At 47.1% G+C, this 15,016-nt stretch overlaps 2 protein-coding genes across 3 annotated transcripts; one reads left to right on the top strand and one right to left on the bottom strand.

The window, feature by feature from the left end:
* Positions 1–381: 381 nt before the first annotated feature.
* On the bottom strand, positions 382–4,362 carry asb16 (ankyrin repeat and SOCS box containing 16). Of its 2 annotated transcripts, XM_040190444.2 has the most exons (7): positions 4,083–4,362; positions 3,131–3,472; positions 2,786–3,053; positions 2,183–2,591; positions 2,009–2,092; positions 1,383–1,493; positions 382–1,284 (listed from the first exon to the last, which is right to left on the bottom strand). In XM_040190444.2, exons 2-7 carry the CDS (start codon positions 3,465–3,467, stop codon positions 1,099–1,101), a joined length of 1,395 nt encoding a protein of 464 aa, XP_040046378.2. In that variant the 5' UTR covers positions 3,468–3,472; positions 4,083–4,362; the 3' UTR covers positions 382–1,098. The 2 variants fall into 2 exon arrangements, with proteins under 2 accessions (XP_040046378.2, XP_040046377.2); XM_040190443.2 differs by having other exon boundaries at positions 2,786–3,472; positions 4,083–4,258.
* A 328-nt stretch (positions 4,363–4,690) lies between these two features.
* Positions 4,691–10,334, top strand: hrob (homologous recombination factor with OB-fold). The gene is made up of 10 exons (XM_040190441.2): positions 4,691–4,925; positions 5,413–5,463; positions 5,631–6,623; positions 6,766–6,849; positions 7,486–7,620; positions 8,464–8,572; positions 8,680–8,765; positions 8,854–8,976; positions 9,086–9,284; positions 9,840–10,334. Exons 1-10 carry the CDS (start codon positions 4,923–4,925, stop codon positions 9,893–9,895), a joined length of 1,839 nt encoding a protein of 612 aa, XP_040046375.2. The 5' UTR covers positions 4,691–4,922; the 3' UTR covers positions 9,896–10,334.
* Positions 10,335–15,016: the final 4,682 nt, after the last annotated feature.

Here is a 15,016-nt window from a genome sequence, read left to right as displayed (position 1 = left end):
GACGTAGTCACATTTAAATCTACGTAAGTTCTGTACTACGAGGAGGATTTTGGTGTCACTTTGAAAAGCGTGATTCACTATTTGCTGAATTTGTACAAACCAAACCGTCTATTAATTGAGAAATAATCATATTAGACTTAATAGAGAAAACATTTGCATCACCCCATCCAACTGCAAAATGTGGAACTAAAATGAAATTGTGGTTTTACATTAATACATAAGTAATAATCATCATACAACAGTCACAGGTCAACAGGTGGGACTAGTTTTACTTTAAATACATTTTCTTGATTATACTACATCTCAATTCAGGGCTTTAACTTGTGAAAGTGCATTTTCCCAATCTAATATTAGACCTTTTCCTCAGGCAACAGATCAGAATACTTGAAAGTGTTTATTATCTGAACACAGCACACAGCAGTTATACATTCTGTACATTAAGTCTGTGAATGACCTTTAACCCCATTTTGAACAGTGTCTGAAAAAGTAGTCACGTATTTTGATAAAGTCAGAGAAACAATGTGACTAAGAATGAATTAGTCAACTCTGTATGACAGATTGGCCCATGCAAGTGTTATTATTGTTATTATCATATAACATTGGATTATTCTTAATGTGTAAGCAGCAATTTAATTTAATTGTATTATTCATTCTATATTATTTAATCGGAACATTGTACAAATTTTGTTATTGTATTTCAAATCTTAATCGGGTATGTAAAAAGTTAATATTGCTGTAAAATAAATATAGTGCAGCAAAAAAGTATAATATTCTTCTTTAAATCTAACTAAAGTAGCATATATTGATGGTAGTTGGAGTAATTGCTGTAGTATCATTTTTCACTATGAATAACGTCCTGTATGATTATTTTTGACTGCTCTTTGATTTGTTTGTATGCAATGTTTCTGAAATTAGGGTTAACCTTGCAAAACAATAAAATAGAAAACTTAAAGTAAATAAATCATATCATAAGTTGTATTAATGGATAATTTCATAAAGATCCTCTGAATTTATTTCCACTTGACAAAACCAGTGTCAGTTTCATCAAAAATAAACAAAAGTTTCCAGCAGAGCAGAAGTCTTCCCCGCAGTGTGACGTCACAGGAGAGTCCCGTCGTTTCTCAGCAGCAGGTAATCCCTCGTGGACCGGGGGACGTCGAGTTCACGGACCGCCGGGAAACATCGGCCTCCGAGGCGCAGGCGTACGGCGCAGCGGCAGAGATGCTGCAGGGAGCGAGGCCCGGCGCTCCGCCGACGCACCAAGTCGAAGAAAGGCCGGTGCTCCTGAGGGGACAGACAGAAACGCCAAAGACCTCTGGATGCTGGACGGGGAGAGAGAGAGAGAGACGGGCGGCACGTGACTAAAGACACCTCGCGCTCACCTCGCGGATCTCGGCGGGGAGAGAGTCCATCCACTCGCAGGCAGGGATGGACGTGTAGGAGTTCAGCATCACCTCCAGGGTGGCAGGAGAGAGGACGCACAGCTGCAGCATCTGGAGACAGGATAGAAACTCCAACCAAACTTTCTCTTTGAATTGATTATCAGTCAGATGTTTTGTAATATTCACTTGTAAGATTTCACTTTAGCTGGAATATTAGACCATGTGCTTTACAGCTGTGGATTCAGTGTTCCGTGTTTGAAGTTTAAGATTAAGTTTAAGAAGATCTCCAAATTTATTGAGGCCTTTTTGTCGTTGTCCCTCCGCCCTCTTTCCCTGTTTAAACATTATTTGGTATAGAGCGCCAGTATACCAAAATAGTTTACTCAATTGCAATTTTTTGTTTTATTTTCAATTCTATTCTACAAATGTTTTTATTAATTATTGTTGGTAATTGGCTGATCATTCTAACTATTCTTTTGATCAGTTTCTTCAGTTTGTGTTTTCACTATGAGGAGCATGCAGCTCTCGGGTCAATTAGCGGCTCCCTCTCCGTGGTTGTTGGGGCTCGTAGTTTAAGCAGAGGTAGTAGTTCGGGCTCAGATTGATGTCACGTGCTTGTTTTTAACCTTTGGTGCAACAGGCTCAGCTCCATGGTTCAGAAGTGACCGTGCTACTGCTTCCGGCTGCTGGCCGGGGTAATCTTCCACCACCTCAAATAAGAAAACAGAAAAGAGTCACTCTGCCCGTCCGCTGCCCGATCTTAAAAAACTCTCAGATTCTAAACTTCACACCTATTCTACCTGTATCAGACAGTCCATCGGCGTGTATCCCGCGCAGTTGGCAACACGTGCCTCGGCTCCGTGCTGCAGCAGGACCTCCACGATCCGGGGGCTGCAGTTTGCGCAGGCGTTGTGCAGAGGGGTGTGCTGCTTCCTGCCCGCAGTTCTGGGGTCGGCTCCCGCGCTCAGCAGCCTCTGGACCACGCGCAGGTAGCGGCCGGCCTCGGAAGGCCTCTCGGCGGCGGAGCACGCCGCGTTCAGAGGGGTCTCTCCCTCTTGATTTGTGGCCGCCACGTCTGCTCCATGGGCGAGGAAGAGCGCCACGTGCTCCTCCAGGCCCCGGCGGGCCACCGCGTGCAGAGGCGTGAGCCTCGACTCCCTCATCCTCACGCTGACGTCGGCGCCTGCGTCTACCAGCAACGCGGCACACCTGCAAACAAAAAGGCACCGAGCTGGAAAAGCAAAAGCTGTCTGTGGACACCGAGCGAAGAGGGATTTGGATTTCATTTTCTGATTTTAAATACGATTTTTTTTGGTGGGAAAGGACTTTCCCAAACGTCCCAATAGGCGACCAATATCAACAAGCAGCCCGGGTGGTTAGGGGTCAGCTCCTCCGTCACTCACTGGAACGACTGGGCGGAGGTGCAGAGGTGGAGAGGGGCGCTGCCGTCCGCTGCCAGCACTTCGGGGTCGGCCCCGTGAGAAAGCAGCAGCTGGACGCAGGCGTCGTGGCCGCCCGCGCAGGCGTCGTGCAGGGCCGTGTTTCCCCCGGGGTCGGCGTTCACCTCGGCCCCGCGAAACAGCAGCTCCTCCACGATCCCCGCGCGTCCTCCGCAGGCCGCCAGGCGCAACGCCGAAGTCTGCTTCATCTTGGAGCTCAGCGTCCACATGCCTGCGGACAGAAAAGGGGCTCCCAGGAGTGTGTCGGGTGTCGTGTGAGATGGTGCGAGGACCTGGAGCTCGTAATACCCATCTCCGGGGCCCACGCCATCTCCTCCTGCGCCGTCTCCATCAGGGCGTTGACCATGGCGGGGTCCTTCAGCACCGCGTACACTCCTTTCATGTCCCCGCACATGAAGGTGTTGTGGACCGCCGTGTCTCTGCAACGGGCCTGGGGGGCAGGGGCCCGGACCTGCTGGAGCCGCTGCTGCCTGGGAGGAGGCCTGGGCGCTCGGGGCAGCGGGTCCCTGGTCATCGCTCTCCTGTGAGCCAACGCTCGCCGGGCGTCTTCCCAATCCTGAAGCTCCCGCTCCAGTCTCAGGGAGCGCAGGGAGGTGGGGGTGAAAGGAAATGTGTCCTTTGACATGACACCTTGAAGGGGGCCCCGTCACAGAGTTAAAGGTTACGTTTTGTTTTTTTACTGTCGTTGTCAACAACATTTAGTTTGGTAGCTGTACGTCAGCCAGTAGCAGCAAACAACCATAAACAAGGTACAATAAACAATCCATCCATCTTCAAACCGCTTATCCGTCATACCGGCCGCAGGGGGATGGAGTCAAACTCCGGACGGGAGACGGCTGATAGAGGCTAAAGCTCTGGAGGAGAAGCTCTGGCTCAGTTTATTTGTGCGTGTTTGTATTGTTGCGAACCTTTCCCCCGATGGCAGGGGAACAAACAGACTTGTGTCCAGAGTCGGGAGCTTTGGTCCCTGTGATCCTCTGGGCTGTTTTGACTAAAAAGGTCCCCACGGTTCTCTGTCGTGCAGCTGGTGCACCACACGGTGGCGCCGTAGCAAAGAATGGACTCAATGGCGCTGCTGTTAAAAGTTGACCAGGAGCTTGGAGGCGAGTTGTGTGAAGTTGTGTATAAACAAGTTTCATGCCATTTCCAGCACAATCGTCAAACAGCGTGAAGCAACGGAGTCTTGCCGAAGCAGCGGGTAGTTAGTGTCCAGGGAAGCCCACTAATCTAATCTACTCACCCTCTGCTGGAAATGGTGGGAGTCACAGGCGCCCGAGTACCGTAAATCATCTCATGACTTAAACCTGTGATGTTAAAGATCACGAGTGAAAATGAAAGGTACCTTCGTGGACACAAGTCACACGTTTGTTACTTAACAACTTTAGCACTGGTTATTAATAGATCAGAATGCAAGCTGATACTTGTACTACCCCAAATGGTCGTTAGGGGGCATCAGTGATCAGATATTTATGTTCCCAATGAACAGTCATTCTATCAACGAACCAAGAATTGTTAAGACAGATGTTCAACCACTTGTAACAGTTCAAACGTTAAAGGAATAACCGCTTTCCCCTTGCAGTTTTTACAGGACATTGTTTGGTTTGCATGTGTGATACTGTACGTTTAGAAAAGCGTATAAATGATATAACCTTTAATTATTGCCAGCTTTCATCTGATTCAATAGTTAGGTAAAACACTGAGAGCATTTCATATATTAGCATATTAATATAAAAAACAAACTAATATGTAGGCATTCCCCTGAGTTATAAACGCAAAAAAACAAACCGAATACTTCCATTCTTCGGGGAGTTAATCATCTCGCTTTGAACAACCTTTGTAAAAAGCCTCCGACGTCATCACGTTGCGTTTGAACGTGGCGGCGCGGCGCGGAGGAACGGAGGATTCCTTTTTCCAAACTCCCTTGCTGCCTGGCACCGATTGCTCGTAAAGTTAAAGTCATGGGAATAAAACAACACGATATATTAACGCGCAGTTACTGAATGGCATTCAAAGTCTCGGTGAGTTCGGTGGGCGGACCGATCAAACAGCACTTTAGTCGCAATATTATCTCACGAACGCGATGGTAAGTGAACCTAACTTACTCTAATCAATGTTTAGCTAACTCGGCTAGCTTATGCTGTCTGTGCGATGTTAATCGCACACAGGTGTCATCTGGTGAACGGCACCTGGAGGTCGGTTGCTGCTCGTGCTTTGTGTCGAGCCGGTTCATCGGTGTCCACCAGTGTGTTGTTACCAGCGTGTTGTCCACCAGTGTGTTGTTACCAGCGTGTTGTCCACCAGTGTGTTGTTACCAGCGTGTTGTCCACCAGTGTGTTGTTACCAGCGTGTTGTCCACCAGTGTGTTGTTACCAGCGTGTTGTCCACCAGTGTGTTGTTACCAGCGTGTTGTCCACCAGTGTGTTGTTACCAGCGTGTTGTCCACCAGTGTGCTGTTACCAGCGTGTTGTCCACCAGTGTGCTGTTACCAGCGTGTTGTCCACCAGTGTGTTGTTACCAGCGTGTTGTCCACCAGTGTGTTGTTACCAACGTGTTGTTGCCTCTTGTTACAGACCTGCAAATCAAGTGGCCTGTTCAGCATTGGCGAGGACTTCGATGACGAGGTGAATCCCAGCAGAAAAAACACACGTGATTGCATGTGTGTGTTATCATTTCACAAAGCTGTGCATCCTGGAGTGTGACACGTGAAAGTAGTGTGCACCAGTTTATAATATTTTCCTTTCTTTGTTGACATCAACAATCTATTGAAGTACGTGTGTGTGTTTCCCAGGACCTGCTCGGGACGGACTGGGGTGTCCCCTCATCCTCTGGACCAGCCGACGGGGCAGCTGCTGGCTCATCCTGCTCACTGCGGCCTTCCTCCGCGTCCCGCGGAGAGACGCCCCCGCAAGGCTCGGCCCGGCAGACCGGAGCAGGACCAGGACCCGCAGCCCCGCGCAATGGCCCGGCATTGGAGAGCGGGTCGCACACTGCTCCTGGACAAACTGTCCCGGGGTTGAGACGGCCCTCCTCCTCCTCGTCTTCTTGTGCCCCGCCCCTTCCCCGCACGCTGAATAACTGTCAGCCTAATTCGGCTTTGCGTCAGAGTCCCGCCAACACGGACCCAGAGCCCTGCGCCGCTCTGGACGATTTCGACGACTGGGATGTCGACCTGGCGGACCTGGACGAGTGGGACCGGCCGGCGGGACAGCCTCCCGCTCCGAACCCGCCTGCTCCTCCGGTCGCTCCTGCACCTTCGTCCAAAACGCTGCGACCCCCGACCTGCGGAGGGGTTCGGACGCACACTAGTCGCCCCCAGGGAGGCTTCGGCACCGAGCGCCAGGCTTCCGGCTCGTTCAGTCGTAACCCGCCTCCTCGGATGTCCTCCACTCCCCTCCCGGGTTCTACAAACCTCCGGCCTGCTCACCCGTCGGCCCCACCACACAGCCCCAGTGTGTTCCGTGGCCTCACGGCCTCTTCTCCCGCCCCCAGCCCCGTCTCCAGGACCCTAAACAGGCCCCAGAGGCCGTGGGCCACTCCGGGAGCCTCTCCTCAGGGAGGCCGCGGCGGCCTCTTTGAGACCGTCTCCCCGGCGCCCCCGAGCTCCCCGTCCGTAAACTCCTCCGCCCTGAGCCCTCATCCCCTTCACACGACGGTCCTCACCAACCGCCTGGTCCAGTTGGTATCGGCCTCCAACAAGCTCCCTCAGAAGAGGCCTCGGTCTGAGCTTCAGAGGTCCAGGACCAGACGCTTCCCCGGCCCCGCAGGGTTCCTGCCTCAGCAGGTCGGCCTTGTGCATCTGGGACTTGTTATCATCATGTAATCGCACCCACGTTGTCGGAAATAACGCTGCAGCTCTAACTGACTTTCTGTCATGTGTTTTTCCCACCGTGGTGCCGTGTAATATTCTAGCTCTTATGTCTCAGCCGCAGGATCAGAACCTGGACGACATCGTGGTTTCTGTCCCTCAGACTCCTGCTCACGGTGCTGTGGCCCGGTCGCCAAGCCAGGTAGAACATTTGTTTTCATTTATATAACATGTCTGAAAATAGCAGAAAAAAATTGTTTAGATTTCTAGTTTTGGCAGATTAACAACCCAGAACCTAAATGTTCATTCTAACGTGACAAATCCAGCAAATGTCCAATCTGAAACAGCTGGAACAAGTTCATTTTTGTAAATTCTAGACTCAAGTACTTAAATTAGCAATAAACTGAATATCATACTTTTGTCAAAGAACATTTTTGAAGATTGACTAATAATTTACTTTAAGTGACAACGAGGTTGTTGCATCAAGTCACAAATGTGATGTGTCTATTTAGGGGAAATTCCTATTTACTAGTTTACAAGGAGTCTTTTGAAAACAAGATGGTTCATCTCAAGGGGTCTAAGTTTGACTTTTTAGTTCTGTAGTACTATTGAGTTACCTTAACAGGTCTGTAGGAAAATGTTTTCCAGCTTGTTTTCTGGGGCTTTTATTGTGAAGGACACAAACAACTACGCAGCTCCTGACGTAACTCAATACAACAGATTCCAGTAATGACGTCCTGCTTCCATCAGGTTTTCCTTTTCCCGACCTTTCCTTTGTCTTCCAGGCCGGACGTTGAAATGTTCGATCCGCGTGTAAACCGTGTGACTCTCTCCAAAGGGCTCCGGCTCACAGGCCGAAGAAGAGGAGTTCGGCGGCGGCGGCTGGGCCGCGATGAAGGCCGAGATGGGATTGGACGAGAGGAACCCTTCGTGCTTCCTGCACTCTTACAGCGTCGTCATGGTGCTCCGGAAGGTGATTACAGATCTGCTGTTGTCTTCGCGTCGCTCGCCAACATGGAAACCACAGCGATGAAGCCTTTCTCAGCCCGGTTCAGACATTTGCAATGAGTGGATTTTTTTATTCAAGCCGTTTTTATAAATATTTATCCTCCTTGATAGCGCGGTGTCGCTGCTGGAGGTCTATTGGCCTAATCGGGACAAATGGAGGAGCTGTAGCCGAGATCAGCATCCATCATCTCTCTAATGGAGTCTGTCCTGTTTATTCTGCTCTCTCCAAAGCGCCGAGTTTTCTATCTCGGTAGAACTGCGGCGTTGGGTCGCTGCGTGCAGTTAGGCGTGGCGTTTCCTTACTGACGCACGGCTGAGCTTCTGACACGAACCTCGGCTTCCCTAAAATCCGCGTTAGACTGAATAAAGACATTTAGACACAGCGCTGAATAACATGTTGCATCCAATGAGGGGATTAACACACAGTCCATGTTCATAATCCGCAGGTTTCTTTTTATCCTCAGGGTGCTTAGAATTAGTCTTCAACACATTTTAAACCTGAAGGAATAATCTGTAGCTGTGATTAGTGCTGCGTCCTTCTCAATGTGACCAACAGGCGCCGCCAGAAATGATTTTTCGTTTGACCAAATTATCTAAATGTAGATAAAAGTTTCATTTTAAGAAACCGCAATACTACATTCCTCAAGCAGTGACTTTCACGGCCTGCAGAGAAACGCATTAAGTTGTTACAGGTCCAAATCCAGCTATTTAACTTATTTTCCTTGTGTACTAGCTGAATATATTATTCTGTTGTTCTATTGATTTGAATAATCAAGACAATTGTTTTTTGTCCCCCACGTCATCGCAGGCTGCGCTGAAGCGTCTGGCGAAAAACAAAGTGCCCAACATGGCCGTGCTGCTGAAGAGCCTCGTCCACACGCACGCCGACGCCAGGGCCGTGTTCAAAGACCCCACAGGTAGCATTTCTTTATTTTTATTCTAACGTTTCTAGCGTGCATGACGAGAGAGATGAGCTTCTTCGTTGTAGTTAATCCGCTGTCCTGTTGACATTTCCGGCCTGAAGGGGAGATCCAGGGGACGGTGCACCGGCGTCTCCTCGAGGGCCGGGAGGAGGAGCTGAAAGTGGGCGCCGTGCTGCTGCTCAAACAGGTGAGACTCGTGGCTTCGTTGCGGTTTCGCGCTGCCGACGGCGGCGGGAGATGTTGAGCGTTTATTTGTGGCCTCGCCCTGTGGACAGGTGGGCGTGTTTTCCCCCTCCCATCGTAACCATTACCTGAACGTGACACCCAACAACCTGCTGAGGATCTACGCCGCCGATGGCGCCGGCCCGTCCGACGCTCGGCTGCCCCCGCTCGTCCTGGTGAGCGCCGCCATTGAACAAACGTGAAGTCCGTCATCCAGAACAATCCGTCCTGCTGCCAGCCGTCCCTTCGAAAAGCCTTTTCTTCTCTTTTTCTCTCTCTGTCCAGGAGCCGACGTCCCCCGCCGGCCCCCAGGGGACCGTGTCTCGCATGCAGCTGGTGTTTGACGAGGAGGAGGATGACGACGAGGGACAAGAAGGGGGGGGACGCTCAGAGGGAGCCTCAAGAGACACTATGATCGGCTCCAGCACCGGCCCCCGAGAGCCCGCCGGGGACCCGGCACCACAGGACTCCGGCTGGGATGCAGGTGGGGGCCCTGCGATGTAATAAGACATGTGAAGAGAGAGCGAGATAAATTCTAGTCACATGCCCGGTGCAACTACGAGAAGCAATAACTAAACCGATGTTTTCAGTCTGATTAATCTGCTTTTCTTTTCCTGTTATTATGCAGTCTGTGAAACCTAAAAAAAAACTTAGATGGATTGTTGTCAAAGCAAAGCGGCGAAGAATACATTTGTATTCATAAATTACATGATGAGTCTGATCAGCTGCCAACTCTTAACTATTCATATGATAATTGTAATGGAACATGGACATCAGTCCCTGAAATATTGAATTAGGTGAATCCTAATAACTTTGATCCATCAGCAGATCAGAAATTCAAAGGATTAAAAACATAATTTGTAGTCTTGTTCGAGCAGCAGGAAAACAAATGAAACAAAGAGCCCGTTTGATGGTGTGTGAATGCACAAACGAGAGGAGAAGTGCTGCATGAAAACCGAGGGCAGCCATTGAATGTGAATCCATCATTATGTTGTGTTGTCGTCATGCTGTTACTTACTGGAGTGTGTCTGTTGTGCAGACGATGACCTGGATGACCTGCTGGGAGAGTTACCCGAGGACACTTACACCCTTTGACCTTACACCAGCTCACTGCTGCGACAGTAGAGACGTTACCTCGTCGTGTTCCTGACGTCACCCTGGTTTTTGTTTTTGTTTTTATCACTGCTGAAGAGCTCGTGTGTCCTCAACTGTGTTCGATATCGGGGCCGTAAACGCCGCAGAATATCGCCTTGATTTAACCTGCTGTAACTTTGTCATTTTCCACACACCAGCGATGATGGATGTATTGTGAGAAGCAGACCAGTTAATTAATCACAAGAGCTCTGAAAACCAGCTCTGTTTGATTTCACCGTCACAAAGAATATAATTAGCCCGACATACGTTGTGGATGCAAACCCCCCCCCCCCCCCCCCTTCCCACTTTTGTTGTTACCCGCTGTTACGCTTTACATCAGCAACCTTGAAATAAATGACTAATTTGCACAGCATTGATTTGCTAATCATGCTAAATGGAAGCGAGGGGAGGCTTTTTCTTTGTTGCCGTTGGTCCTTGCAGAGTGGAGTCGATGCACAGTGACCCGGCTTGTTTGCCACGCGGTAAGAGGGGTCTCTGAGGGTTCTTCTCAGACGGCCATGTGTTTGTTTGACCGGTAAAACGTGTGCAGCCAGCAGAGAGGCCGATCATCAGGCCCGTTAACGCTGACTGCCTGGTTTCCGTCCAAAAGAGGGGAACTAGTATTAAATTGGTCTGTACAGTGACACATTTTGAGTTATTTTGGCTGCACGTTTAAGTTTACCATATAGCCTTTTGTTCAATGACTTTCTGGTTAAGGTGCTGACTCTGCTTACATTTGATAGTACTCACATTCTTACAGGCTGAACAGTGTTGGAATCACTAAGTAGTCAAACATGTCAACATGTTTTAAGCACTCTTCATGGGCCTGTGTTTGATGATGTGGTTTTACCTGATCAGGTTTTGACTCCACAAAAGAAGGTTTTGACTTCTTTTGTGGTGCTCAAAGCTCTGAAGAAATGACCTTAAAACAATCCAGCAGCAGCTTGTCTTTGCAGCAAACGGGATGCATGTTAGTGTGCACTTTTCAGTGGAGTTACTCTCTACTGCGGAGGAATGAACAGTTGAGTGGATTATCCATTGCAACCAGGAAGCTGTTTCAAGAAAGATCATCTTTTTTTAAATGTAATTTACTATATTGTTTCAAGCAGCACAAACCTGCAATCTATTGGATAAAGTGTGTAGTCACCCAGGTCCGTTTGTTTGTGTTGGGGGTTGAGCCGGGCCTACATCGTTAGTATTTATCTATTGATTTGAAGTCCCTCAAATGTAAAATGAAGATCAATGCCTGCAGCTTTAAAGCCACCGATTGACTGCAGATCACAACCGAACAATGTGTCACTGTCTAAATACTTGAAGACTACGCTGTGCGCAGGATGGATCGGTGGGTGAGGAGCCCCAAATGAACCCTGGGAGGATCCCGATTTTCTTTTTGGCCTGGAGCTCTGAAAAGAAAGCTACTTGGTTAGAGGCCTAAACGAAAGGCATTCGCAAAAGTTAAGTCTAAATGAATCTGCAGCGACTCATTCTCTGCAAAGACTTCACAGCAGTGTTGGAAACCAGTGTACAATATAATTAAATAATATCTCAACACAAAATGATGTTATTCTCTTCAATCTTTCTTCATCATGAGAAACACTGATATTGCCTCCTGCAGCTTTTACAAATCTTCAAATGAAACAATTGCAGACAGAGAAATGAATCTTATTCTGGCCTATGATTAAATAGATTAGATTCAACTCAACTGCTATTATAAAACTACAGAGACAAAACCCCTTTGGCATCTAACCAGATGTATACAAAGCAGTTTTATACCAATGTGTGTGTGTAACTACATGTGTTTATGCATCTATAACAAAAGTGCAGGTGTGTAAATATCCACACGATCGTCTTTGTACATTAGTGTTCATGCCGGCAGCAGTGAAGCCCTCTGACTTCATCAGTTCCAAGCGGGCATCGTTAGTGAAGTTCACGAGGCATCGGACACTCCGATAAGAGACCCGATGATAAAACTCTTAATTGGAGGGAAACGTAATTTAACCAGAACAAAGCTCTTTCAAACCATCCGTCTTAATGTGTGTGTGTGTGTGTTTATATATATACATATATATATATATATATATATATATATATATATATAGAGGTTGCTCCATCCTTTATCTGCACATAAACCAATTAAGACCTTCAACCATTGGGGGGGTCGATTCCAGCAAGTCTGCAGCTACTGCTCACACGTCTGGAATGATTTGCCCTCTCGCCAGAGAGGAGAGGAGAAAGTGTGCCGTGCCTCACCAACTCTGGTAGCAACGCACACATCCAGATGATCTCTCTCATGATCTACCTATCCAGTCAGAGAGGGTAATTACCGGTGGTGGCCGGCCAATAGAGGGCCCCTCCTTGAGCGCCAATATTTTTTAGTATTAAATTTGACAAAATGTCAATATTTTTGTTTTTGAAATGAATACGCCCATTAATATTTGTAAAATATATTCTTTAAAAGGTAAAGAACACAGAGTTTACAACCATTCAAGCGGACCAGAGGACTGAGATGTATGCACATTATATTATACTGATTATTTGATTTATATATTATACTATAATTAATTATATTATACATGTTGAAAAAAGTATTTAACTGAAAAGTAGTAATGTGTTTTTGATACCTTGATTGTTCATTAAATCAACCTGGAATCTTTGCTGAAATCGATTCCCCCTCCCTAGAACCAACCGCCTGTCAGCTGTCATTAAATCGTACCTTTTAAAATGTTCTATTTGAAATGACATCTCATCTCAATGGCTTAAGGGTTGAGGTCCAACGGTGGACCAAACTATCAGCCCCAAAGGTCCGATCAATTGTTATTCTGGAAGTTTTAAAGATATTTATGTTTATAGAGTTGAGGTTCTCAGCTGAACTTGAATTAAAGCATATACAACATCTACAATCCTCTGACAAAAGACAAACAATATGATTGAAAGCTACAGAACAGCTGAGTAACTCGGAAGAAAAACGGGTTTTGTTTCCATCGTCAAGGAGGAACTTTGAACCCTAAAGTGAGAAGAAACACAGTAAAGAATGAGTGGAAAGTTATCATTATAATAAAGTTATTATATTTACCGTTTTTTCTTCTTTGCCTGTGCAGATATAATTGACTGTGCATGTGCCGGCTGCAGTGTACAAAGCCTCCATCAGATGGGTGAGGCGTTAAAGGAAAAACAGTAGGCCTAAAGGAGTTGAGAAATAAAAGTGACTTAGAGGCCCCCAAATGGGTCCTTGTAACAATTTGACAAGTATTAAAAGGATATGATATGAATATGATATGAATTGTTTTGGCCTTCACAGGGACCAGAACCCGACACAACACAACACAACAAGCGCATACGAGCAATTCAAGCAACACGTTTGATGCACGTTATCATCAAAACACCAAATGAAGGAATATTTAAGGCTAAAGAAAACCACTGGTGTATTGTAGGCCTATGAACTAACGGGGTTCCCTTTAATTTGTCGCCTCTGTGTTTAGATGTGCTTTTAATATTCATCCCAGTGAATTTGACAGCCAGAAGACAATTTCACAATATTACAACTGCTGTTTTTTTCTTCTGAAACCAAAGGCCGTGATCTGTTTTACACTGAATAAGATTGTTAAGCCACTTTCCAAACTTGGACTGCTGTTTTGTCATGGGATTTATTCATTAATATTATTCCTATTTTATATTTAGTTTGCTTTTATACACTCTGCTGGTCGTCATTTTTTGGGTTTGTTTACTTTATTTTTATTTCATTATATTTTTTAACCTCCAACCGGAAGCAGAACTGTGAGTTCCTCGATGGCCGCAGGTGAGTGAACTTCCCCTTAATTAGTAATATTACGAGCCGTTTAACCCAGTAAACAAATATTAAGTAAACCAAGTAAAATACTGTCGTTGTAAAATCATGTACAGCCAAGAGAGGCAGCTTTATGAATGCGTTACTTTTATTTCCTTCGTCGTGATAATTAGCAACTAAGCTAGCTGACGTGTGACGTCATGAAACCGGTCGTAGCCAGTGGTTGCCATGCAACAGCTGTCTCAGCTGACAGCACGTCGACATGTTCACGTAAAGGGGAGCTGAAGTGTCGTGTCGTTTGTTGGTTCCATGTTGGGGTCGTCAAACGTCCCGCTCGTTGGATTAACGTGAACGATCGTTATTGACGTGTTGACATGACGGTTGTCATGAGGCTTTGTAGATGAAGGGGAGTGGAATTAATGACTTTGAAAGGCATTTTTGATCCTTGAAAGAAAACTGCAGTAGTGCAAATGTGCCGCAATAGATGCTGGATGGTTATCTAATACTTTATTTAAATGGGGTATGTATTTTAGTCTTATGTATCTTATCTCAAATCCTACACCCTCGTCTACTAATCCTACGTTTAGTTTGGTAATCATTATGTTGTATGTTATATATTGACAAAAATGTAATATGTCCTTTTTACCCTCTATGTTTGCTGTTAGTGTTTATGCCAAAAACCTGCTTGGTTACAATCCTCAGACTAGAGGGGTATTTATCCAACACGTTTGTGTTTGTTAAAAAAGCACGTCATCTTTTTCTTACTCAAATGCCCCTGTTTGCATCAGCTGGATAAAATCCAGCATTGTCCAGTCCCCCCCTCCCCACCCCCCCTGTGAATGGGATATTCTGCGTGTGACATTACCTTCAGCCTTTGTGACCACACTTTTTTATTTTTTACTCTTATTTTTATCCTCACCCCTCCCTTCAACCTCCTTTACTCCTCTGTCTCTGCTTCTGCTTCACTTCCCATGACACCCCCCCCCACCTCCACCTCCCCCCTCCAACCACGCTCTTCCCCCGCTGTTTTACCCAGTACCGTCTTCCTCCCTGACAGCCTCCCGTCTTCCATCCATCCCTCCCTCTCTCTGTTTGTGGGGACGAGCAACATGGGGGGAGGAAGAAGGAAAAATATGAGAGACTTTTGCTGTATGGGGAGAGCAAAGGAGGAGAGTCGCCCCCCCTGCCCCCCAACCCCATCCCTCCCTACCCCCCTCTCGCTCGCTCACTCTGTGCGAGCATGTGTGTCGGTGTGCCCCCCCCCCCCACCCCCTCCACCCTTCCCACCTCCCCCGTCT

The sequence above is a fragment of the Gasterosteus aculeatus genome, chromosome 11 (assembly GCF_964276395.1).
Source record: "Gasterosteus aculeatus chromosome 11, fGasAcu3.hap1.1, whole genome shotgun sequence".
Classification (NCBI taxonomy): domain Eukaryota; kingdom Metazoa; phylum Chordata; class Actinopteri; order Perciformes; family Gasterosteidae; genus Gasterosteus; species Gasterosteus aculeatus.
This window is presented reverse-complemented; position numbering and strand designations above follow the sequence as displayed.

Bases quoted from the DNA above. Each gene is read 5' to 3' on its own strand.
- asb16 (XM_040190443.2), bottom strand. From the start codon at position 4,132: ATGATTTACGGTACTCGGGCGCCTGTGACTCCCACCATTTCCAGCAGA. The intron at 2,093-2,182 runs GTAGAATAGGTG...TTCTTATTTGAG, and splicing joins CGATGGACTGTCTGATACAG to GTGGTGGAAGATTACCCCGG. The intron at 1,285-1,382 runs GTGAGCGCGAGG...CTGTCCCCTCAG, and splicing joins TCCCCGCCGAGATCCGCGAG to GAGCACCGGCCTTTCTTCGA.
- hrob (XM_040190441.2), top strand. The intron at 7,621-8,463 runs GTGATTACAGAT...ACGTCATCGCAG, and splicing joins TCGTCATGGTGCTCCGGAAG to GCTGCGCTGAAGCGTCTGGC. The intron at 9,285-9,839 runs GTGGGGGCCCTG...TCTGTTGTGCAG, and splicing joins GGACTCCGGCTGGGATGCAG to ACGATGACCTGGATGACCTG.